The 15095-nt window shown below is 45.4% G+C and overlaps 1 protein-coding gene across 1 annotated transcript in view; it reads left to right on the top strand.

Moving 5' to 3' along the window:
* The window catches only part of LOC147708654 (uncharacterized), a 225111-nt gene that overhangs the window by 89664 nt on the left and 120352 nt on the right, over positions 1-15095 (top strand). Inside the window, exons 14-15 of the mRNA XM_086925379.1 lie at positions 1827-1916; positions 14818-14889. Coding sequence (XP_086781505.1) covers positions 1827-1916; positions 14818-14889 — 162 coding nt within the window. The remainder of the gene's footprint in view (positions 1-1826; positions 1917-14817; positions 14890-15095) is intronic.

Here is a 15095-nt window from a genome sequence, read left to right as displayed (position 1 = left end):
GGGCACCAAAGGCCACCATGTGTTTGGGCATTTCCTTCACCATGTGTTTGAGTATTTCCTTTGCCTCAGAACATTTTATCTTTTGGTTTCTATGAATACGTAGTAAAAAAAAACCTGCCATTTCTTGCCACCTGTCTCTCTCTATAACTGACTAAACAATCTGCTCTATCATACGTTGTCTTATCTTACTGCCTCACCCTTCAATGGATTTTACCCAACAGTGATTACATTATTATGTTCTTTGAGTTTTGACAATAACGTTTCAAAGGTTTGTTAACTTCAAATGAATGCTGTTTCATCAAGGTTAATAAAGGCTACTAATTTATTCTTTAAATAGATGACTGTTAACAATGTATATTTCTCAAGACAGCGTAGTTTATGCAATACTACCATATACACACAGCCAAAATGTATGATGAAGATTTTATGTGAATCACTGCTGTTTCTTTCGTTTTTTGATTCCAACATTACTAGCTGAACTAGCCATTCGAACTCAAAATATAAAAGACACCAGGATCTTTTGGATAAATTATAAATTCCATGCAAATCTTTGAAACTGTTTATCTCATCACCACCTGAAAGCAAACTTTCTCTTAATGAAGTAGACTCAGACTGATGGCTTGTACAAACTTCACCTGTGCAAAAGAAAATAAGACTTTCCCCGGCTTTGTAAATGCATATTTAATGGCATCACCCATCTTTTAATGTCATTCACAAGTAGAAGTATGGTGTCCTTTACATATATTTTAAAAAAAGTCTAGGAGAATTATGAGGCCTTTTATGATACAAGATTTGGAATACAACATTTTCAAAAATATCTGCAGTTAATTCGATGCCCTCTGCCAGAGCCACCAAACTCTTTCATCACTCTTACCATGATCTACTGACTTCATTTTAATCTTTGTACTCCTTAATGATAAGACCAGGACATGGTATTGACAGACCAGAAATGTGTCAGGGACTAGTTTGGTAGGAAGATCGTGGATCAAGATTGCATTGTTGAAGCTTAGCATCCAAAGCTGCCATAATAAATGGAACTACTCTGCCAGAGTAATTTTTTATGCATGACAACTATTCTTTGGTACATAAGAAGCCTCCTCCAGCTCAGCTGACTTAGGCCCAGTCACTCAAGGAGCTTGTGGAATCCTGCAAGCTTCATAAGCTGTCGCTGGATTACCAAGGTCTTAGAGGAATGCTAGAGACATCTTAGGAAAAAACACACATGCACACACCATGCAGTGTGTATCTAGTCTGTAGACTTTTGAAAACTCTTACATTATCATATTCAGAAGACTTTAGTAACTGTTTTAACTGCACAAATTCTGAATACACATTCAGGTGTATGAGAACACATAACATGGGATTCAGTGAGCTTCTGTAGCTCACTACCTCTGACATTCCCCAGACGCAATGTCGACTCATCAAAATCTGCAAAACTAAAAACGTTTATGTGGACTTCATTATTTCCGAGGGAAGTTTTCAAAAAATGTCTTTTGAACAGAAGGATACACAACTCAAAAGAAAGGGCCATACTGAGTGAATATTTGGCTAGCCGCTGCACCCGCATGTACCAAGGCATAAATACATATATTTCAAATATTTCTATATATAAATGTATACATACATATATATATATGTGTATGTGTGTGTGTGTATAACCACTATATATATATTCAAGCATCTTTTTGTTATAAAATGGTAGGAAAATATTAATAATTTTACATCCTCAAATACAAAGTTGTGGGCAGAGAAGGAACGTGAGCCTCATTAGTGGAGGCTGGAGTTGGCCTTAATCTTTGCTGAAGTCATTTTTGGATTCTTTACAGGTTCCTATATGCCTTTCTAGACACCACATGGGACAGAGGAGTTTTTCATCCATTTTGAGCATGCCACATCAGATTGCTGGAAGAGTATGGGTAAGTGAAAAATTATTTTAATGGAGGAATAGGAGCCAGGTATTTGGGTGTTTCAGTTGCCCTCCATGCATGTTCACTAACATTGGTTCAACTATAAATGTTATTTCACACACCATGCTCCCAATCCATAACTAACTTGACCTTCTTCTAAACAAAGCTGTTCCTAGCATTTCTCATCAAACAATAATACCTCTAAACCTTAGACTATCTTCACTTGTTGCACTGTCATTAAGCCCACTTCACTATTCCACTATGCCACTTTTCTGGCAAATTCTTTCCCCTTTCCTCTTCTTTCCCCATATGTCTGGGTTAGACGTCACTCTTCTTTTAGCTTCCCCATTTCATTCTCTGACACTTCCTCCCTCACCTACCCACCCTACAAATAAAGTTTAAATAAATTCAACAAGTATAGATCTTCAAACACATTGGATATTTTTTGGCTCACTAATTTTAACCACATCCATATTTCTACAATTACATGCTTTTCATGCAATTTATGAGATTGCATCAGGTATATAAACTCACCTTCTTAAACGTGGGTGCTGCCAAACACTTTGATAAGGGTTTTTCTTTAAGCGAATGGTGTTGTGTGGATAATGGAAGTGGGCTTTGGAGTATATTTTGTCTCATGCCATTTTTTACCACTTCAACAGCCACGTTGGCCCACCACAGAGGCAATGATGAGGCAGAACAACAGCGTAATACTTTACACTGGAGAAAGGGTAAGTGACACATGATTTCAAAGGCACCATCTTTTTTAGTATTTTCTTTGTCCCAGTATATTTTATCTAGTTGGCTTCTAGCAATGGTGGATGGTCCACAAAGCCAATCTCATCCCTTGCACTCTGCCCCCGTCCAAAGCAAAACCGTTCACTCTCTTCTTTACAGCATCCTAATCTTATGGGCCTCTGGGTTTTGAAATGACTGTTTATCAATGTCAAATGAACGCTGTTTTTGCAAGGATTAATAAAGGCCACCAATTAATTCTTTACATATATGAATATTTACAATGCACAATTTGCAAGAGAGTCTATCTCTCATCATTTCTTTCACTCCTCCAAACTATCCCACACTCCCTTCACATCCCTTTTCTGCACCTACACAGAGTAAACATATTTTTCAAAGCACAACCACTTTTCAAGGTTATTGGCTAGATCTGCAGACCGGGTATATCCACATCACCATTTCCAAGTGCCTAAGACCTTATCTGACAGTTGGCTCTCTCAAATACGTTACAAACAGACTCCAAGTCGTACAGAATACAGCTGCATGGCTGCTGTTGAATATACCCAGACATCAATCAGCCAGGTCCTCCTTGAGGGAGCTTCATTGGCTCCCGGTCCAAGCCAGGATCAAATTTAAGTCTATAAGCTTGGCTCACAGAGCCATGTATGGGAGAGGCCCCATCCTGATACAAAAGTTGGTCTCACATTATTCTCCCCTTCGCCACCTCAGGTCAAGCTCTAACTTTCTGATGAATCCTACCAGCTTCAAGAGAGCCAGGTGGGGTGGAAGGTCTTTTACCCACCTAGTACCTAAACTGTGGGACAGTGGGGACGTGGCTACCGGCCGAGCAAGATGGGGGCTTAGCTTTTGAGCTCCGAGGCTGACTTTGCCCTTTACATTAATCTGCCCATTTATCCGTTTTTTTGGACTGCCCGGAGGCTGTCCCCCATGTCGGAACCTGAGCGGCATCTTCCGGTGAAACTCCGGTAAAAATTGAGCGCTGCCTTCCGCCTGAACTGGCGTCTCTGCTGGCAACAATCAGACCGGGGACTGTAGTGGCGGGCTCCGGCCGAGACGGACTAGAACGCATTCTGTAACCGCCGCTATCATCTGGGGGTGCGACGGCGCTGCCCTCGCCCCTTCCCTACCACGTCTGACAAGCCGTGCACGCTCTTCACCTGGCTTACCTCAGCTCCGTGAGCACTTTTATTGCAGTGTGTGGTGACTGCCTCCCTGCAGCATGGATACCCGTTTGTGCTGATTGGGAGGCCCCGCTCCCGACCGCGAGAGGAGATACAGCACACAGATGACTGGCACAGCGGCATCGTGCTTGTGGCCCTGTTCTCCCATCATCTCAGGCCTGACGTTCGCTGCTCACGAGGTGCTTCTACCGCCCATGCTACCCTGCACTGCGCCATAGCCCTTTGGAGTGACTCCCCACGCCCTACGCGGCGATCCTGGCGCTGGTGAGACATTGTGCTGTGCCCAGTTTTGGGCCGCTGTGACTTTGGGGATCGGGGGGTGCATCCCGGTGTGGAGTTGGCATCACAGGCTGCTGCATCATCCAGTTTACGCCTCGTCGGAGGGTGCGTGGACCTCTCTCGCTCCGCAAGTATTATTGAGGACCTCGCTTCTTTGCCCACTCCTGGACTACTGGACTACTACGAACTGTGTTCTCCCCCCCTCCCCCTGTGCCCCCCCTGTCCGCTGCGAAACCTGCCCTACCACCGGGGTGAAGTCCTTTTGGCGCACCTGTTGGATTACTGCCCTCTGAAAATGTGAGTTTTGTCCGGATTTTGTATACAGTGTGTTTATCAAATTGCATCACCATGGCGGGCAGAGGGCCAAAACACCACTCTACACAGGCGAAACTGGACAAGTTTGCATATGATAAGGGCTCCTCTCCGGTGCACCCTCAAGGTAAAGCATCGGACAACGACGGGACAAAAAAGGTAACTCTCGAGGACATTATGAAGGCGCTGGCGAATGTGCAGACCACAGTGGGCACTATTTCTACTGACGTTTCTTTGCTGCGGGCTGACCTCCACAAGATGGCGGACAGGGTAAAGGAAGTGGAGATAGTGGCTAAATCTTTGGTTGCGGACACTTCTGAACTGCAGACTTTCGTCGCCAGGTGGAAAAAAAGAACAAGTCACTCGCGGAGAAGCTTGACGAACAGGAATATCGGCAGAATTATTGGTATTCCGGAGTCAGAAGGTACCCAGGCAATGGACCTATACGTAGAAGACTTGATCAAAACTAAGCTGCAGCCCAAGGGACTCTCCCATTTCTTTTTGGTGGAACGTGCCCACAGGGTGCCTGGTGGTAGACCTAAGCCGGGAGCGACCCCACGACCAGTACTCGCCAGACTGTTCAACTTCAGGGACAAGGATGCAATTTTGCAAGCAGCGAGGGTCTGCCCTTCCATCCGTATTTTAAATTCAACTGTATCCTTCTTCCCGGATTACACTGCAGCTGTATCTCGACGGCAGCAAAGCTTTTTTGAAGTTAAAAAGTTACTTCGGGCGCAGGAGCTATCATACTCTATGCTCTTCCCCGCAAAATTAAGAGTAGTGGCCGAGGATCGGACATGGTTCTTTGACACGCCTGAAGCGGTGCATGACTGGCTTGAGGGGTGACGCACTGTGAATCGTTCAGATCGTAGACCCAGACCTCATCGTCCACGTGATGGAGAAGATGCCTTAGGAACTTTTAGCCCCGGACACCTGGAAGCGAACCATGACCCACTACGAGAAGAGGAATAAGTACTGTCATGGCATTATTGATTCCTGCTGCCTATGTTGATCCTGTCGTCAAATGCACTTTTGCCGTTCTTTGGTTCTGGACTGGGGCAGACCTGGGGGGGGCTCTAAAGGGCTGGAGCCTTGGTGAGCTCTACCCCCGACAAGCAAGTATCTTAGTTATGGGAGGGGAAAAGCGCTCTGCTGAGTTGGGGTGACGGGCAGTTGGAGGTTCGTCAAGCAGGGAGGCAGGGAGGATGGGTGAGACCCAGGGTGGGGGTGGTACGTGGGTTGTTTCCTTTTGTTGTTTTTGCAGTTTGTATGACTGGTAGGGTGTCACACTGTTTTAATGAAGGTACAGCGCAGGTCAAGTCAATCTTTGGTTGCACGACACTACACTATACCATAGATGGCTATGCACGTAACAGATGAACCTGAGGCTTCTCGAGCACAATTGCCCCGTCAGTCAGACTTCACCGTGATGACGTGGAACGTCCGGGGATTGGGAGACAAAGTGAAACAGGGCCTGGTACTGTAATACTTGAAACTATGTTGTCCTGCCGTAGTCTTATTGCAGGAAACACACCTAGTAGGCTTTGCCACCAAGGCTATGGATAGGTGGGGATATACTATGGTGGCGCCCGCAGAATTCAACTCCAGCTCCTGGGGAACAGGGATCCTTGTCAGGAAAAATGTCCCTTTTGTGCTCCAACAGACGCGTGTTGATGATCAGGGCCGCTTCGCAGCATTTACATGCCAATGGGAGGGTCACTTGTTCAATTTTGTTTCTGTATATATCCCACCTGTCCTACACGCCACTGCACACTCTGCATTCTCAGCATTTCTACTGACTTTACCTGTCGCGACGTTAGTGATAGGGGGTGACTTTAATGATATCATCGACGATGAGATAGATAGATACCCATCCAAACCAGTGGTACACGGGGGAGGCGGCTAATTGTTTTTTTGGATGCCATGGGGCTCACAGATTGCTGGAGGTATAAGCACCCCGGCGACAGGCAATATACTTTTTACTCTGCAGTCCATAGTTGTCTCATCCGGATTGATTACATTCTGATGACTGCGGATGGCCTACAGGGCATAGAAGAGGTAGAAATCCGCCCCAGAGGTATTTCTGATCACTCCCCACTGCTATTAAAGTGGCCTCAGAAATTAAGAGACCTATTACCTATTCTAGGGATTCCCTGTTTTTTTATCAACGCCTTATGTGGGCATTGCCTGGGTCTTCAGTTAGACCCTCGCTGCTGCACAAATGGCTCAAAATGCTTGGTTTGCGATTTCTTCCTCACTAACTTTGATTGTACCTCTTTGGCTTCTACTAAATTGCCAGAGGCACCCTCTAAACAATATAAAATAAGATGTAGTTGTACCCTTATCAATACCAGATTGCTTGTTAAGCATGCACTAGATTTCGCGGTCTTCATGGAGAGTCACAATATTGATCTGGCCTTCATCACTGAAACCTGGGCAGATTCATCATCTGACGAGACCTAATATTGGTATTACCCATGGGGTTCAGAATATTTAGACATGACCGCCCACTAAAAAAGGGCGGAGGGCTTCCAATCGTATCCAGAGGTCACTCTGTGAATCTATACATTCTAAAATTTAAGTTAATGGTCACTATTCTTTTAATGGACTTCTCATTTATCGACCGCCTGGGTCTAGAACAGCCTTTACAAAATCCATTGGTAGCCTCCTAGAATTAAAAGCTGACGCTAAAATTTTACTATTCTAGGCGATTTTACTTTCCATATGGAAAACCTGTTTGATTCAGAGTCTCTGAACTTAATGGTTAATATGGATGGTGCAGGTCTAACACAAATTGTCCAGGGCTCCTCACACAAAGCTGGGCATCTTCTTGATGGCATTTTCATGGACAATCCACAGCTCATCTGGACATCTTCCCTTCCCTTGACATGGGCTGACCATAAGGTGAGCATGTTTGAGCTAAATGGCCTATCTGAGGCAGAAAAATAATGCCTACAAATTGGAAGTTCTACTCGACGCCTATGGAGTACTATTGATGCTGGTCAGTTTAGTTCATCTCTTATTCATTAAACTCCATTGGTCAGCCTACCATCAATGGCTAGACGTATCACTAACTCAGTTAGCTCCAGAAAAGAACCTTCATAGCCATAAGACTAATCCCTCTGAACCCGGATTTACCGGTGATCTTAGATGGAAAAAGCAGGAAAGTAAGCAATCAGAACATAAATGGAGACTTGAGTACAAACCAGAATATAAAGAGACATATAAAATCAATTTACAGATCTACAAAAAAATGATTATAATTGAGAAAAAGAAATTCTTTGAAGCAAAAATAGAATGAACTGTGAACTCCTCTAAGGAATTATTCTCAACAGTTAAAAAACTTCCAGATCCAAAGAATCCTAATATTAATCAACAATTCTGTAACAAACTAGCACTTCACTTCCAAGACAAAGTTAAATCTCTCTATGGGTCTTTTCTAGATAATAGTCAAACTGTCAATTTAAACAACAGACCGGCGAAGGACACACATAATGTCAGTACCCTATGCCATTTTGGGCCTCTGACGGTGGATCAGACACAAAAGACACTGATGCAGATTAAATTGGGCTCACCACAGGACCCATATCCGGCCATGGTACGTCACTTGGTCCCAAAGGGTGATAGCCCACACCTCACGGCACACCTCTTTGAAGCAGGATATTTTCCAATAGACTAGAAGATAGGGACTATTCTTCCATTATTAAAAAAACACATCTTAGATACTGCTGACCCCAACAATTATCGACCAATTACTCGATTACCTTTACCTGCCAAATTGGTTAAAAAAATCGTCAACGAGGAATTAACTGCGTTTTTAGACAAAGCAAAGAGTCTTGATACCATACAGTTCGGATTTCGTAGTCATCATAGTACTGAACTGGTGTTGATTACAGCCACAAAAGAAATCAGGCAGATGATACATAGTGGATGAAATGCAGCTCTGCTCCTCTTGGATCTTACAGCCACATATGATAAAGTTAATCACTCTTTTAATTGATCACCTTGAATCAATTAGGATCAAAGACAATGCATTCAAGTTCATCACCTCTTTTCTGGCTGACCATATCCAGACAGTCTCTCACAGTGATTTTAACTCATCAACCTTCTCATTGCCCTGTTGGGTCCCTCAGGGCTCACCCCTGAGCCCCACTCCATTTAAACTCTATGTCACCCCACTTGCAGCTCCAATCAGCTCATTTGGTTTCTCTCTGGTTTCGTATGCACATGACACACAGATTGTTGTATTTGTCACTGATAATCTTGAAGCCACAGCAGTTCAGTTTCACAACTGTATGCTTCATATCGGATGAGCAGCAACTACCTAAAATTCAATTCCTCAAAGACTGGGATCCTGTTGTTTGGTAATAACCTCTCTTTTTCGTCGAACACCTGGTGGCCACAGGAACTGGGGAATCTACCAATCTCCAGTGGTAAAGTAAAAAACCTTGGAGTAATTATTGAAACTTAGCTATCTTTTGAGGGACAAATCAATCATATTACTTCCTCGTCTTTTTTCATTTTGAAAACTCCAAGGAAAGTGTTGCCTTTCATTCCATTGAGCTTTCAAAAGATGTTTGTTACGACTCTTATTTCATCCAAAGTAGACTACTGCAACAAGCTTTTTATTATTATTCAAAATCTATTTTTACATAAGTTGCAAACGCTGCAGAATGCCTCAGCACGGTTACTGCTAGGCATCCTGAAATATAAATCCACATCTCAAGCATTGATCCAATTAGACTGGCTCCTAATAGGTAAACCAATCGAGTTTAAGACACTCTGTATTGCGTTCAAGTCACAACAAGGTGTTGGCCCTCAATATTTGATACAGCGTTTTCACGCTCCCAGCACGCTCCCTATGCTCATCTGCCAGTAGAAACCTTGTAATCCACAGATTTAAAAAAGCCAACTGGGATGGTAGCAGATTCATCTCATTCACAGTAAGGCTGTGGAACTCACTCCCGACTAAACTAAAATTTAAGACAGATCTACTGGCATTCAGGCAGAATCTAAAAACTTGGCTATTTAGGAAATAATTTTGATATCTTCCAGATTTTTAGCCTGTCCGTGTCTGCTAGCGCCTAGGTACCCCTAGGTGATTGTGGCTCTTTATGAATTTCATTTTAATTTCATAAGTGGAAGAACCTGGAAAGTCCATCTGAATTGGAATGGGCAGTCCCAGGTCAGTGTTCAACTGTAAAGTCTGTTCCCTGTAGGAAGATGGACTACCTCAAAGGTTTGGGATTCTCATCTTTCATTTGCATTAGTCATTTGAGACGTCTGTGGCCAGTTTGAACTGTGAAGTGAGATCCTAACAGGTATGGTCTCAACTTCTTTAGGTACTAAACCAGAGCATAGGCCTCCCTCCCAATGACACTTCAAAGCTGCTCCTTGATGAGTAACCTCCTGCTCGGACGACGTGGGCGAGCGGTGCCCTGTAGATGTTGAACAGCGTCGGAAAGTGGGATGAGCCCTGGGGTACGCCGCAGATGATCTCGGTGGCTTTGGAGCCGAAGGGGTGGGAGGCGGGCGCTCTGTGTTCTACTGGAGAGGAAGGAGGTGGTCCAGTCCAGGGCCTTCTCTTGGATCCCGGCATCGTGGAGGCATGTTCGTAGTGTGCGGTGGCAGACCATGTTAAAGGTGGATGACAGGTCCAGGAGGATATGGGCCGTGGTTGCTGTCTCGAAGGATATGTTGATGGAATTCCGGAGGTGGGGTGCAATGGCGGTGCTGGCTTTGTTGAAGATGTGGTGTGGGCATGGGTCTGACGGAGATCTGGAGTGGACAGTGTTCATGATCTTGATGGTGTCGTCGTCGTTGATGTTGGTCCAGGAGAGCAGGCAATTGGTGCGAATTGTGGTAGTGGGGGCAGCGGTCTCAGTGGTTGTCGGGGTGGTCTTGGCGTTGAAGCTGTCATGGATGTCTGCGATCTTGCGATGGAAGAAGGTGGCGAGCGAGTTGCACAGGTTTTGCGAAGGAGGGATGTCATTGGTGTTGGAGCTGGGGTTGGAGAGTTTCTTCACGATGTTGAAGAGCTCTTTGCTGTTGTGTGCGTTGTTGTCTAGGTGGTCTTTGAAGGAGGCCCTTTTGGTGGATCTGATGATGAGGTGATGGTGTCTGCGGGTGGCATTCTTGTGGACTGCATAGCTGTCTGGTGTTCGTTCACTGAGCCACTTCTTCTCCAGCTTTCGGCAGGTTTGCTTCGAGGTCTTCAGTGAACCAGCTGCCTTTCTTGCTGGTGTGACTGTTGGAGGATTTCTTGACTGGGGCGAGGCTGATGGCTCAGTCATCGATTCACTGTCTGAGATTGTGGGCAGCGATGTCGGCGTCTGTGGGGTCGGTGGGTGGGCTTTGGGCAAGGGTGGTGGTTAGCTGGTCTTCGGTGTCTTTCTTCCAGCAGCGGCGAGGCATCAGTTGGGTGCGGTGGTGCGTGGTGGGTTTCCGGATAGTGAAGTGGATGCAGCGATGGTCGGTTCAGTGGAGTTCAGTGGTGTGGTTGAAGGAGACGTGGGGGCTTGTGGATAAGATGGGGTCAAGCGTGTGGCCGGCAGAGTGAGTGGGTGTAGTGATGAGTTGTCTGAGTCCGAGGTTGGCTAGGTTGTCGATCAGGGTGGTGGAGTTGTTGCCATTGTTCTCGAGGTAGAAGTTCTGGTCCTGAAGGAGGATGTAGTCCATGGAGGCGAGCGGGTGTGAGCTGATGAAGTTGGCGATGGAGTCGCTGAACTGTGGTCGGGGTCCAGGGGGTCTGTAGATGAGGGTTCCTCTGAGGGTGGTGTTGGGGTCGGTGTGGATCTGGAAGTGTAGGTGTTCGAGGATGTTGAGGATGTCGTCGGTGCTGGTGGAGACTCTGAGGGTGTTTCTGTGGACGATGGCGATTCCTCCTCCTACTCCGTTGGTGCGGTCCCTGCGGGAGATTTTATAGCCTTCCGGGATAGCTATAGCGATGTCGGGTGCCGAGAACGGGTTCAGCCAGGTCTACGTCAAGAAGGTGACATCTGGGGAGGTTGAGTCGAGAAGGTCCCAAAGTACAACGGCATGTTTGCGGGCGGAGCGAGTGTTGACAAGAATGCATCTGAGGTAGTTGGGTTCTTTCCTGGTGGGTGGGTTGGCGGGTCGTGTGCTGGTGAAGCTGCAGTTCCGGCAGGAGAAGGGTCCTTGGATGCGCTTTGGGGTGGCCAGGCAGTATGTGAGTTCTTGTCCGGTGTGTAGTGCATGGATGGGGTTGGCGTCGTAGCGGTGTTGGGACTCTCGGGGGCCAGGGGTTCTGGTGCTCAGCGCGGTCCAGGTGTGGACGGGCGCAGATGGGCTTGCCTTTGGCGCGCCAGCGGCATGCCCGCTGCACGCGGCCGCCATAAGAAGGAGAGGTGGGAGGGAGGAGCAACTGGGAGGTGGGAGCGGGCGAAAAGGAGAGCAGGGGGGGGCCGCAGGGGACGCAGCAGCAGGAACTGGGGAGAAGAACGGCAGGGATACCGAAAGGAAAAGGGACACAGTAATGGCACAGCTGGGAAGGGGGCACAAGGGCAAAAATACACAGTGAGCTGACAAAAAATACAATTTACAATGAAAATAAAAATACCAGAAACAGGGACAACAGCAGGGAGGGCCTCGAATCCCAGACAGCAGCAGCTGGGCTAAGGCAAGGGCACACAGGCGGTGCTGTGCCTTGTGGGGAGCGACCTACCAAGGACAAAACACAGCAGTACTTATCTTTAATAAAGCAGCGATTAAAAGAGGATGATGGCTCTGGAAATGCATATTGTCTGGATATTCTATTGCTTTATGATGTATTATTGTTCTTTAAAGGGCTTAAATGTTGGGGCTGCAAAAAAAGGTTATGGCATAATTGTAGCATCCGGTCTTGTAATGAAATCAGCCACCTTCTCATTGCCTTGTTCAACATCTCAATAGCAACAGCCACCTGCCTCAAATACTGGAAACAGGCAAAAGTCAACCCCCTACTAAAGAAACCATTAGCAGATCCCAGTGAATTCCAAAACTGACAACCGATCTCCCTGCTCCCATTATTGGCCAAAGTATTAGAAAAAGAAGTCATCAACCAATAACTCTCCTCACAACTGGAACAGAACCCCCTACTCGATTCCTCTCAATCTGGATTCCGCAGCAACCACAACACCAAGAGAGTCGTAATGGCGGCTACCGACGACATCCAAGACCTACACGACTGCGGAGAGACTGTGGCTCTGATCCTCATAGACCTCTTGGCAGCCTATGATACGGCTCCCACCCCACACTCATCACAAGGCTGAACAACAGAGGAGCTGCTCTCAGACTGATTGCCTCTCCTCACCAGAAGAATGCAAAAAGTCAGTCTACCCTCACCTTCGAACCAAAGAAAATCATCTGCATTACAGACATTGCCAACTGGATGAGGGACAACTGCCTGAAACTCAACACAGACAAGACTGAGGTTCTGCACTTCAGAAACAAAAGATCTCCCTTGGACGCATCTTGGTGGCCCTCTTAACTCAGACCGCCACTGACCATGCCTACGAACCGACTACAGACAATAAAGAACACAGCAGCCAGACTCGCCCTGGAACTCCCTAGACTAATTCACATCACCCCCTACCTCAGAGAAATGAACGTGTCTCCCTGTACAGAAAAGCTCCTGGCCCACACATACAAGGTCCTACATAACTGTGGACTGCCTACTTTAACCATCGACTGCACTTACATCAGCGCACCATACATCTCCGCTCCACTTCCGTCTCTCACCTTCACCCCCGTATCTGACATAGCAGATACAGAGGTCGTTCCTTCTACCTAGCAACAAAAACATGGAATGAGCTACCCCTTTATCTCTGTACATCCCCATCTCTTCCAGAGTTCTGAAAGTCCCGGAAGACCTAGATGTTTGGCTAATCCACTGGACCCTGCTATCGTCTGTATACCTTCACGTGTGACAAGAAGTGCTATACAAATCTACTGATTGATTGATGCTGAGAGGCAGAATTGAGTGAATGCCTGTTGTTCGTGGCAACATATTTGAAGGGAATCTATGTCTAAGAACGGTGATGGATTAAACCCAGATCTTATGACTGGGTGTGAGTGTTTGATTGATTCAGATGCTCCGTCCATCACCACCCCCTTTTGTATAGCTAATTTGAGGAACATAGAAGTAGAGTTTTTTGTGCACCCTGTATGAATGTTGGTTGTTTTTATTCCTTAGTATAATCAGTGAAAGATAGTTCTTAGAAATTAAACTTACCAAAAATAAATTTTCTATGCGTGGTATCAAATTCTAAAGATTTTCATATTCAGCTATTGTTCCAAAGTATGGCCATTTTTTTATTACTATACTTTTTAGAATGATCTCTGGAATCGTGAAACTGACTCAGCTAGTTCAAGGCAGTAGAATGATGACACTAAGTATTCTTATTTGCCTGTGTTCCAGGTTCAGTGAAGGACTAGAAGCCAGCAGTTGCAATTGGCTTTTTTGGCCTTCCTATAGGGGTGTTAATAGATGTATTCTCCACATGCTCAGTAGAAAAAGCTCTTAATTGCCTGTTCTTGTCATACCCACTCACATACATGGTAGTCAATTAATGGGTTATGCTCTGAGCAGATGGTATTAACTAATCATAACACACTTTGCAGTAGGCAATAGTGGATAATACCTTACAACCAGCTCTAGATGAGAACTCTTAGGACACTCTTCATTATTAGTGAACACATGCCTATGGGCAGTGAGATCAGAGTGCAATTAGAAAAAATAATAAGGATGTATCAGTGTAGTACCAATAAATAGCACACACTGCATAGGCAGGCTGATGTTTAGGAAAACATCACTTGCACATGTAACGATAATCCTCACCTTTCTCTGCAAAATTATGTAACTTTCATTAATCTTATACGTTTACGTTTGTTGTTTTGAATTAGTATATTTTACTAGGATCCATCTCTTTCCATTGGCTATGAACTTGTCCACTCCCTTACATCCTTACAAGGTGAACATGCATCCTTGCTGTTATTTCTGTTTAAACATATTTGCGTGCATTATTTGTCTGCCAGAAAAATACTTCGTGCAGCCTATTTATACTCATGGAATGTCTATAGGCAAACTAGCCAAATACACTGCTCTGACACTGGAGATATTTAAAGCCTGTAAACCCTTAAGGGTACCATGGCTAAAGGTATGACTTTACAGCAAAATAATATTGTCATCTCCTACTTCGCATGATTTACTAGAAACAAGGTTGCTGTCAACAAACTGTGTGATCATGGTCCTACTTAAACTTGGGTGCCACTGAAAAGTTTGATGAGAGTCTTTCATTGTAGTCATTGAGGTGGAGTTTGATGTGGAAAGTGAAAGTGGGCCTTAAAGTATGTTTTGCCTAAAGCAATTTTTACCTTTACAGCAGCCACAGTGGTTCCCGGCAGACACAATAATTAGAGGGAGCCGAAGCCTCCTACCTTATTCTGGCGAAAGGGTAAGACGGGGCACCAAAGGCCACCATGTGATTGGGCATTTCCTTCACCATGTGTTTGAGTATTTCCTTTGCCTCAGAACATTTTATCTTTTGGTTTCTATGAATACGTAGTAAAAAAACCTGTCATTTCTTGCCACCTGTCCCACTCTATAATTGACTAAACAATCTGCTCTATCATACATTGTCTTATCTTACTGCCTCACCCT

This window comes from Lissotriton vulgaris, chromosome 6, assembly GCF_964263255.1.
Source record: "Lissotriton vulgaris chromosome 6, aLisVul1.2, whole genome shotgun sequence".
NCBI classification, from domain to species: Eukaryota; Metazoa; Chordata; class Amphibia; order Caudata; family Salamandridae; genus Lissotriton; species Lissotriton vulgaris.
Note: the sequence above shows the minus strand (reverse complement) of the source record. Positions and strands in the feature narration are given on the sequence as shown.